General features: G+C 42.8%; 1 protein-coding gene across 1 annotated transcript; it reads right to left on the bottom strand.

Moving 5' to 3' along the window:
* Positions 1-1,381: 1,381 nt before the first annotated feature.
* LOC126520850 (E3 ubiquitin-protein ligase LRSAM1-like) lies at positions 1,382-11,646 on the bottom strand. The gene has a single exon (XM_050169648.3). It carries the CDS (start codon positions 10,009-10,011, stop codon positions 7,873-7,875), a length of 2,139 nt encoding a protein of 712 aa, XP_050025605.1. The 5' UTR covers positions 10,012-11,646; the 3' UTR covers positions 1,382-7,872.
* Between the last annotated feature and the right edge of the window lie 236 nt (positions 11,647-11,882).

Raw genomic sequence — 11,882 nt, forward strand, 5'->3', positions numbered from 1 at the left:
AGTAGTTTATGCCTTGCTCACTGCTTATAGCGGTCCTGTACAGTACACAACATGATGTGAAGAAACCACAGGACAGTTAAGGGAGCATGATAACTATGAACAACCTGCCCACTTACAAGTAGTGAAATACCTTTGGCAACATCCTATCCTGATGATGCAGTTTGTTGAAACTGATCTGATAAGTGAAATTCGCAGGTTCAGTACAAGCTGCACAGCCTTCGTAAATGTTTTACATTTATTTTGTCATTGCAACGTCAACATGACTACCATTATTGGGAAACTTCACAAAATAGGCTGGTAGTGCAGCTGTAGTCTTCAAAACATTGCATCTTTATCAAGCAAGAACCATCATTTACTCTGTTACATTCCACAGCTTTGATACCTCGCTAGGACTTAGTTTGCAGCTTGCCCACAGTGCAGTCAGAAAAATCACATAACCAGGATTTTGTTGGATAACACTTTTGCTTGAAAGCAAGAGCACTGCCAACTGCGCAGGATGAATCGGGCAAATGTGCTCCAAGTACTCGAAAGTAACCAGCTAAATTTACCATGAGAATCGGAGATTCTGGAAATTGAAATGAATGATGCAAAACAGCCTCCTGTGCACATTAGGTGCTCATCTTTTAACATGCAACACAGCTAACCAAATATTCTGTCATTGCAGTGTTCTATTTGTTTCCTTTCCTCCTCTAGCCACACCTCTTATTGCAAGCATGTCAATTCAACCACAATGCTCTGCATATATCATTCACAAGCTAGGTCAGTTACGAGAAACCGTGTTTCACAATTTTTTTTCCTGCATATTCTTTCCCTCATCGGCCAGTGAATGTGGTCTATTCAACCATTAAAGCAAACCTATCTATGGTAACCTTTCCATTCAATGACAGTTCCTTCATTCAAGCACATACCATAGAGAGCATGAGATATCGCAAAGAACTGAAATGTGAGAAAGAGCTGTTCAGGGCATTATTGATTCCTTTTGACACTGCCGACTGGTGTCCTTGTTTTCTTTACTCACCACGAATCACCCTGACCAGATGAGATTCTATAACATTATTAGATATCAAGATTTCCAACTATTCACCCAGCTTTCCACTTTCCTGCAACATTATCGTGGCCTTCGTTGTGTGGAATTCATCAGTGGTGATATGCTGGCTGTACACTTTAGTTCTAGCTAGTCTCTTACCACAAAGTTAAGTAAAATATTTAGGTTGTCAGAGCTTTTTTTCTAGCATTGTAGAGTGGCAGAAATTACTAAATGACCACAAAATATATAGTCAGTTGCAGAAGCCACACATTCTTCTGCTGTAACCAGGTGAAGTCTGTAGCAAAGAAACAGTGCTCCATAAAGCCCCACTTATCTATGTGAATCATAAATGTGTTTGTATATTCTCAGTTTTATTGAAACACATGAGCATTGCATCAACAATATAATTTGTAAACATTGCTGAAAATTCACAACTTGCAGAGAGGTATTGAAAGCTGTATACAAATGTAACATGTTCAAGAAGACTTGTTGCATTATTAGGAAAGCCATGCAAAATTGCAAAGCAACGCTGTGCGTAGCATAATCAAATTATTGCAATCTGGTGCTCTATGTATCTAACCAACATGCTTCAAGTAATCAGCTTGTTCACATAGCTTTGTTCAGTAAATTTTTTAAGGCAACGGTTGCAAGCACCATCTTGGGAGCGACTATGTCAACATGCTGGCTCACAGTAAGCAAGGAAATTCAGGATTTTCAATCTCGGCATGACGTATAATCATAAGTGTCTGCAGTACAAAATTGCAGCAAGCTCTTGCACATTCTGAACTTTCGCAGTCAGTCAAACACAAGCAAGTACGAGAACTGTTGCACACACCTGCATTTCAGTTGTGCATGCAACCACTGCTCAGTCAACAAAAAGTTGGTGCATAATAAGTAGCAGGCTTCAAAAAAATCTACAGCGCAATCTACTCAAGCAGTGCCCACACAGCAAGAGAACTTGAGTGTTGCAGATGGTTGTCACTATGTTGGAAATGAACTTTACTACTTAGGAACAGTGCTACATGTGCCAGGGCAGATTGTTCATATTCTTAAGCAGTCTCAACATGGTGCCGCATCAGATAGTGCGCATTTTTACATGGTGCAGCTCTTCGACTATATGCGTGAACCTACGCTTTAGCGCTGAACGAATCATATCGTAAACAATGAATAGCAAAAAAAAAATTTCTTGTTCCACAACTAGCCAACAATTATATTTCTTTCAATGAAACAAACTGTTACATTGAGTATTTAGCACTATGAGGCTGTTTAAAACCACATCTTGCTTCTGCAAGAACTGTAGCTTGGCACCATGCATCTAACAGTCACTCACTGCACATAATTAGGCGATGAAAGCTGCACAGACTGCATCATGTCAGTCCAGATAGTGCAGAGCACTTAGCAGTCCATCTGCAAACACTTCAGTTGAACTACGCTTCATAGTGTTTGGTTATTTTGTTTCTCCCGCAGCACTATTGCAGGAACCACCTTTACGAATGTTTGAATGTCATATCCATGCCGGACATGCGATAATTTCATCGCTGCATATGCCTTAATTTTGTGCAGAACCAACAAAGTCAATAGTATAAATCTCACGCATCGGTGCAAGTTATTTGTAATAATTATAGCCGATGTAGCATTATACATGGTATTGTGATAAGTAGAGTGCACTGTGTACCCTTCGAGTGTGCATTTGCATTTGCAATACTATCTGTCACACCTGCAGCTCTGCCAGGCCAACTCGTATGCCTTTGCCAAAACATAGCCAGGACAAGGGTCAAGTAATACAAACAGGCACGCAATCACTGCGGAAATTCTTTCGTTTTCATGTTTCCTCCTATGTACATGTCACATCACTATCAATGATGGCAGCACATACAGTAGTACCATTAAATGTGTAGCAAAAAAAAAAAACTTTTCTGTGGTTTTTCAAGAAATTGCTTTGTTACAACCATTTTCGCTAGTCTTAGAAAACCTGACATTAAACATAATGCAATAAAGCAATTAAACAAACTACCTCCTGCGTCAATAACAGGAAGTGTACACACCCAAGAAACAGTATCAACAGATAACTCGTAATAACATAACTGACATCACAGAATTAAAATGTGCTCTTTAATGGCAGATAGGCCAAATGTAATCACACCGACTGTAGGTATCCCCAACTTGTTAGTCTTCATCAGGAGTTTCAAGGTCATTTTCTGCATTGCCAATACTGGTTGTCACGTCCATGTAGCAGGGCTTCTGCGGAAGCTTCGCCAGTCAGCAGATGAAAGAGAAATGGTGCCCCTCATTCTCTCAAGCTTTGGATCTCTGACACAGGTCTCGGTGACGATTCCTGTCCTCTACAAAGTGGCTTCGAAACATTTTTATGCATGTTTCACGAAGTGGGCTATATACCATTCAGTAGTTTGTTTGTTCTGGTTTGTTCTACATGGCACCTTTTACGCTGCCACTAAAGACCATCGTGACTCAATGATAAATGGGAACAAAGTGGTGCCATGTGACAGACTGCATCTAGACGAAACAATCTACATATGAAAGTTGGACTATGGGTTCGTTTCAGGCACTCAAGAGTCACAAATACATATAGTCTACACCATTGTCACACAAGCAGTTTCAAAGCTCGTAGAGCCATTCAGAATTAGGGCAGCCTTTGCTAGACATCTAGAATTGGTTCAGGTTATCAGAAAGCCAAATTAAGTGTGGCTTTGAAATATTCGCTTTGCTGCACTATTAACTCGAAACAATGCTTCACACAGTCAGGGACTTGCATTAGAAAATGGATCCTGTACAGGTGACCTTGCAGAAATGAGATCATCTCGTATGTTATAGAAGATATGAAGTACACCAAAGGGCATGTACAGTACAAGCATACAAATTAATAAAACACTTTGCTGTCTTTACGTGCAAACTTAGACTTGTAACGGAACATGCGCAAATAAAATTTCAACCCCTCACACAAGTACAACTTCTAAGAAGTTACAAAAGTAACTTAAAAAGTAAATATGTAGTCACCGGAAGACAGTGCTATTATTTCCACTGTGCAGAATACTAGAGGTGACAAAGCTGCTAGACAGTGTGTGGTTCTGTCACATCTGTGCCACCAGGGGAGGTACTGTGTAAGAGTCCACATAGCGGGCATGTCCATTTTGTGAAGTGTCAATTGGCTGTGGCGCCTGGTTCCTGCAGACACGCAGCCCAGCCCAGCCAATCAGAACAGCAGACGAAATGGACATGCCCACTAGGTGAACTCTTGCAGAATACCTCCCCTGTAGTCCTCGTCCTTTGTGCTGTTAAAAAAAAAAAAAGAAATGAACAAATACCAACTAATTCACCCTTCTCTCATGGTGCCCGATATTTCATGTGCTTTTTTCCTTACTTCCTCACTGGTGCACTCAAGTAATGGCTGGCAATTTACAACTTGTCCAAATGACTACTATGCTTCCTGCAGTTCTATATGACGCAGAACTGCATCATAAGGCAATGTACAGTCGCATGCAATATGAGCTGCAACACGGTGCATGTGATTGAAGGGACCCCATGACTGCACGGCAGTGCCGACATAAGAAAGATTGGACTACTAAGCACCATTCTAATCACTGGTATTAATGAAACCAATTTTTCATATGTTGGTGCCACTGTGTGTTTTTGGGAGCCTTCGACCATGGGCACCATGCTCAACACCGTACCGTGTATGGACAAGCTAGAACTCTGTCAGATTCTATAACTCTGTCAGATTCAGAACTCTGTCTGGATTAAACGTAGAATTAACAGGCTTCTTCCAGTGTAGAAATGCATGAAAACATGCCAGGACCCTTTCCCATAATTTAATTAGGCAGAAATTTTAACAATAGAAAATTTACAAATGCCAGGTTTATGTCATCAAGACTTTGTAACTGAAATTGAATTAGTTTGCCAACTGCAGTGCCATTGAAACTATACATTGGCTTCGGTGAACTTTATGAAGCAAATAGCTCTGCCTGCTATGCGTGGCTGGCCTCTGTTGGTTGATACACCGCCTGATTCATGAAACCTGGTAGCAACCCCATAGGCTATCTACCCACAATGTGTCTTGGGGGCTATTTTAGGGTCGAAGTCATGGACCAACCAGACTATAAATACAAACTCTTCTGCAATGATCAGATCTGAAACTAGAAAATAAGTGCCGTGATTCTGAGCCACTACCAGGTGGAGGGTTAGGAGGTTGAAGATGCCCCAAACCACCCCACCTAAGCTGTTTCAAGTGCCTGGGGTGGGGACTAAGGGGTCCCTGAAACACTTTTTGAGCGCAGTAAAAAAATGTTGCCACCCTGGAGACAATGCTGCCATGAGCACTTGAGCCAAATTTTATTCCACTGTATGCAGCAGGGAACCTACAGGCTAGGTTAATAAATTGCTTGCTCTCTCATGCAGCTTTTGAACCATCCACTTTTTTTTTATCCTATGCAGTGTCAGCAATGATGCTACAGTGGCCATGGTGGGTCATTGGGCAGACTTCCTCTTTGTTGTTTTTCTAATTCTAGCCAGCAGCCATAACGTGGCAGCAGCCTATTGATTCCAGCCATTGGGTGATTGTTCTCGATGACAAATTACTTCTTATCTTGTGTGAATGCTTGTGTATGCATTTATATATCTCCAGACTGTTCAGGAAACAGGAAGAGGCAGTTGTCAACCCATCCCGCTAATCCTGTCGTCACTCCTTTGTCCTCCTCTCAGGTACCTATGTCAGACTCGGACCTCAAAAGGTTACCATAAGTGCGCAAAGGCAAAAAGAATGAAAAGGAAGGAGTGATGGGGATATAATGGCTACTGGCACCACACCTCTCCAGCTGAGAGGAACTGATTACTTGCTGGGTAATCGGGAAAGTACATAGACAGTGCACTCTTTGTATCTTCTTTCATGTTAGGTCCTTTTCAAAAACTTCCTTTTCAGGACTGGCATATTTCTTGAAAGGCGTCACACTCATTGCAGCATGTCGCTCATGTTTCAAAGAGGTTATGTTTCAGGGCCCCTTTAAGCAGTGACAACAGTCAGGGTACTACAAAATTTGTATAGCAGAAAAACCATCAAAGATGGCCAGCATCGTCCTGTAGGGCTGAGAGCTGACAGTAGCTGTTTTCAAAGTCGTGCTACCCAAGTCATCAAACCGCTTGAACTTTTCAGGGTACACTTCAACTGCAGTATGTACATACAGCCAATGCAATGCAGATTATGTTGAGCACTCCCCTAATGAGATACAGTAGCAGTGGCATATAAATTGAGTGCATGCAAAGTTCATTTCTATGAGAAAGCATAAAATGGCAATGCTGTTTTCTAGAATAGTGCTTTTACAGTGGCCTTTTCCTTGTGGCCAAAGGTGCAGTCATAATCTACAAGCTACTAGTCTGGGCACACGTTACACTGCTCATTGTACACCTGATAACTTGGCCCTCTCATCAAATATTCAAGTAGATGTACTTGATAACTTTATGGCCCTTTACCATGAACAGTCAATCTTAAGGGTATTGACAAGGTGTAGCAAAATGGTAAAAAGATCAAGTTTGGTGGAATATGCCATCACACCATTACAAAGTAGACATTCATAACAGCCATCCATCCAGCAGATTATGCAGCAGTGTCATATTAGTCAAGTTCAAAATCTCAGTGAAAAGTGGCTTCAATGAGCAATTAAAGCAGTTGTGTGACAGGAGTGGCACTTAGGCATCACAGTTTTGTTCATTTCTAATCACACCATGCAATGCTGAAGCCAAAACTGCATAAATTGGCAGCATAGTGGCAAGTCAGCACACTCGCCACGCTGAAAAAGCTGCTTTCTTTCCTCTTTTGAAAGCGTTAGCACAACAAGCATTGTTTAATGCATATTTGTAGTGTCAATAAAATGCTGGAACATGACTAGGCCTTTTAAAACAATGCCAAAGGTGTGAGCATGCACAGCTGGCTCGAGGTTATTGAAACTCTGGCAATTCAGTTGATTAGAACAAATCTCAATATTTCAGTTGATCTACTATCACTTCAGTGCACCTAAAATCCGTGTAATTTGATGAACGTTTATAGGCAGTTCAAACAGTTCGGCTTATCAGCGAAGGGCAATATGATGAGGAATGGCTAATCAGAGGGTGTCCTAAGATATGCATGGTCAAAGCGCACCTAAATTTGATCTTAAAGCTGCTCGGCATGTTGTCAGGTGTGACTACAGACAATGCCACCAATTCAGTCACCCGGTACAAGCTCCGATATAACTGAATATGCATATAGAGCAATGCTCTCTCCTCTACGCCGTCCAACCTAGCAATAGCCGGTCACTCACCTTTGTACATTGTTTATGCATTGTTTTGCAAGACTTGTGGTTCTAAGGAGTTTGACTAAACATGAGTCGACTGTGCATGCTCACACAGCACATTCAAGTGATCAATACGGGGGCTGAGATTTTTTTAAGCGATGCCTTTTCTGATGCTAATATGCCTTTCGGCACATTTCGAATTCGTGAGTGGCTGGGTTTGTGCTCCGCCCCACTCACGAACGCAAAAAGCACCGAAAAGCATTAGCATCGGAAACGGCATCAACACAAAATTGCAGCCCAGTTTTGTCAGGTATGCAGAAATATAAAAGCACATTTTCCTTTGTCAATAAACGGGGTAAAGCACGCCAGACGTAACACGTGCAATTGTTCCGACAATGCGAGGTAGTCCAAGAGCAAATACATCATAAGTGTAATCATCATAACAATACTGCTGTCAAAAAAGTTGCACAACCTCATGCTTTAAGAAAAGACTAGGCTTAGCAGTGATATGAAAAAAAAATAATAATAAAGAAGGAGAACACATACACATTTGCACGCAGCCAGTTATGCAGCTGACAATTTGCCCTCGACGTCCGCTCTGCACAGAGGACACTGGTTCACCCCCACGCTGCACTGTTCGCAACAGCAGACGTGGCCACATGGCACAAATACGAGCAGCCTTGTCGCCTCAAAGCAAATGACACACTCTGAGCTACACCAAAGCCTTAGGTCACGCACTTGCAATGTTGAAGAACAGGCATCAGCAGCAGCTTTTTCATCAAGTGGCGATTGTTCTGGTGAAGGTGCACTTGGTTTTGCAGCTGGGTTTTCATCAAGATACTGATCCTTTGTGGACAACAGCATCTGTATAACAGTGTCAGAGTTAATTCCCAAACTCCTGAAGTCTTTCCACTCCAACTGGACAAAGTGCTCCCAGTCAACATTCTTGCTCGCAAAAAGCGTAGCATAGTGCGACGCATTCGCCAAAAGCAGGATGTCACGAATGCGTGAGTCCAGCTGCTCATCCAAGTAACATATGTCCTGTGGTTTCCTGTCGAGGAGCTTCTGGTATTGTATCAACCAAAAATCATTAATTTCTTGCCTTCTGTGAGCTTCTATTGCCTTTAGTTGATCTTGCAATTGCTTCTCCCGTACAGATTTTTCATCAAGCAACTGTGACAGAAGAAATGCTAGTTCAACACGATGCTTTGAAAGGATGTCAAGGTCAGCCATAACTTTGAAATCCCGTTTCTTCAACTCAACATCTGTTAATCTCTTTAACTCTTTCTCAATCAGCGTAATTTGCTGCATTAGGTGACAATGCATGTAATCATTCCTCAACTGAAGTGCTTTGAAGGCCTCCATTTGATATCTCTCTTCATCGATAATGCGACAAATGGTTTCATCCTGCTGCTTCGTTTTAGAGAATATAGCACCTCTCAGCAACTCATCACAAGCTGCGTCCTCTTCCTGGATTCCTTTAACAATGCTGTCTTTGGCTTGTCTATAGAGACGTTGCTGTTCTTCCTGGTGGAGCATTTCAGCCATTGAACGCAGGACCTCCTTGCGTCGAGAAGCGTCCATTTCTTGCTGTTGTATATCGAAGAGTTCCTTCATTTCCAGTTGTTCCTGTTCCAAAGTACGTGCCAGCACTTCAGAATTCTTCAACTTCATATCATTGGAGATTTGGTGAATAAGCTCAGCCGAGTGGTGTTCCAAGTGCAGCAGTAGCGATACAAGCTTTTGCTTTTCCAAATCTTTCCTGCTTTGTACATCTAGAATGGCGTCTTCCAATGTGTCCTGTTCCCGTGCTATTTCAAGCAGCAGCTCTTGTTTGCGTTTTCTCGTGACTTCCGAGACTACTGCATGATTCATTGCGCTGTCCCGTAGCTCCTCTTCCATTTGTAACAGCTCTTGGTGGCGCCTCTCTCTCCGCTCTTCAAACTGCTTGTACTGGTCTTCCAGGTCAAACCCAATGAACGCTGTGGTTGCTGCGGCGTCGCCTATGCAGTCGTTCGTGTCGGGTTCGTCAAGCGGCGGGACATATTCGACGCCTGCAAGATTGCACAAGTGCAGCATGAGAGATTCGAGTGGCTGCCCGCAAACCTCGGCGTCGGGAAAGATGAAGTTGCAGCTGTCCAAGACGAACGAACGCAGCGACCGCAGTTCGAAGAAGTTGTTTGGCAGTCTCGTGATGGCATTTTGCGCTATATCTAAGTGCTGAAGTTTTCGCAGTCGGAGAATTGGTAGCGGAAAATCTTTTAACTTGTTGTTCCGAAGGTTCAACGACTGCAAACTCGTCAAGTTTGCAAAGCTTCCAGGTAATTTCTTCAGGGCGTTGCCCTTTAGATTGAGCGCAACCAAGCTGCGAAGGAAACCGAACTCGTCGGGTAATTTCGCCAAGAGGTTGCTTTCCAAGTCTAGCACTGTGATGTCACAAAGGTCCTTTAATGAACCTCCTCCACTAATTGAAGTCAGTTTGTTGTTTCGCAGTATCAAGGTCGTCTTGCGAAACACACGGCACTTGGAAAACACACCGGACGGCACGTCACTGAGTGCGCACTCCGATAAATCGAAAGTGTTGTCCGGACTTTCCTGGGCGATATACAGTTTTCTCTGCAACTTGGTTCGATGATCGTCGGACTCCTTGGACTTCTTGAACAGTGGCATACCTACAGCTACTTGGTTCCCGGCGACAGACATCTGACGAGAAGAAATGTTACAGAAGTCGCTCAAAAGGTTTCCGCCGTATTACGCGTAGTAAACATCGCGCGCACAGCCGAGTTTACTCAACGAAACACCTGCTACTCTACCACTCTACAACCACTACGGACGCTGGAGCACGACGCACAACCAGCAAAAATTTGCAAAAGAAAAAAACTTCTTGCATAGTGCTGCCAGCTTACGGATAACAGCCGCAGTAACAAATCCTCTAGGATTGCAGTATGGGCTGCACGCGAATCTCAAAGGCTACAACATAGTATTGTGCTTGTCACATAGATGGGGCGACACGCCTTAAACTATTCTCTCCCCTTTTGCGGGTTGTTTGTTTACTGTTCTGTTTATTTATTTATACTTAGTTTTGCGTTTTTTTTTCTTTTTTTTTAATGGCTAGAGCGTGCAATCGACATAAATACCCGTTGCAAAGGGTGAAGCAGCATTGCATCATCACCGTAGGGAGTCTACATGCAAGCAGTGCTTGCAATACCGAATTAGTCACTAGACTACAGGTATGCTTTGGTGCGCCGAGCGTCCTCGGTAAACAAGTTCTATTATCTGAACACCACCTCACGTTTCCCCTTTTTTCTTTTCCTTCGTATAAATGTTGGCGAAGTGCAGCTGAGGCACCGCTCTTCAATCCCAGCAGGCATACAAGCAGCGTGCGTTGCAGACGACGCAGACCAGCTGACATCTGAGACTGAGAGGACACGGAAGCTATATGTGTACATAGAATTTTCGTAAGTCCATTTGTGAACATCGACTAACGATAGTTCGGTCCAACAATATATAAACATAGCTCCCAGCAAGCGTGGTATAAGGAACGCACGAAAGTGAACAATTTCGAAGGAGTTGTGCATCGAGTACATCGATGTGAGTATATTGGCATTATGGTACATTTTAAAATGTAGTGTGGAACCGTCTATTGCATCTTTGAAAGCATTTTTTTTTTTAGTTTTAGGAGATGTGGACGATAACATAATCACGCGACTACGAAGCTTGTGATATTCTACTGAAAGCAAGCCTGGACGAGCACGGAACCTGATCTCGATCGTAACCAACATATATCGTGAAGGTCAACAATTTGCGCCAGTTCTAGTTAGCGGAGCAGTAAGTAATCTGATTTCGTGCTCGCCTGTCGGAAAGCAAAACACTGAAAGTGTAATCGCTGTGCTGTTCGGCATAAACAAAGTGCCCTTAATTTGGCATTTTCATACTAGTCGCATGTCATCTGCTTTAAAGTGACCGTGGATACTGCGTTTTCCATGCTCTGCAGAGGAAGCACTGTCATGCAGGTCTCTGTAAGAAAATAGAAAATATTTATATTCCTTTTTTGTTAAGCAAAAAAAGAAAACGTGATAATTCAGAGGTGCTTTTGATTATATCTATCCAGCGTGATGATTTACCTAGCTCCATAGAGTTTCTCACTATAACACCTAGAGGGTAATCTGGCGCCACCGTCTATGGGAGTTTCTTAAGGGGGCACCGTGCCGTCATGGGAATGACGGTATATGTGTCTGCGAGGCTCGTGTTGGCTGGTGTTGTAAGAGGCTTCGTCTAAAATGTGGATATGGCTACGCAAATAGCGCGTTCTCAAAGTAAAATCTTCATAAAATGTTTCCATTCACGCATATTACATCTTGACTCACCCACGATGCATGACCAAGCGAAGAAAAGCAAGAACAGACGACCAACTGTTTCAAAGCGAGCGCGAACCTTGTCGTCTCTCCTCCAACTTTAGCGGCCCGCTGATACTTTTTACGTAAGATGTAGTCGTACACACAATAACAAGTTCTCATAGTTAAACAAAACATGTTTTCACGTAATAATAAAGCTAAAACAGCTTTTCATGTGCT

Source organism: Dermacentor andersoni, chromosome 3, assembly GCF_023375885.2.
Source record: "Dermacentor andersoni chromosome 3, qqDerAnde1_hic_scaffold, whole genome shotgun sequence".
NCBI classification, from domain to species: Eukaryota; Metazoa; Arthropoda; class Arachnida; order Ixodida; family Ixodidae; genus Dermacentor; species Dermacentor andersoni.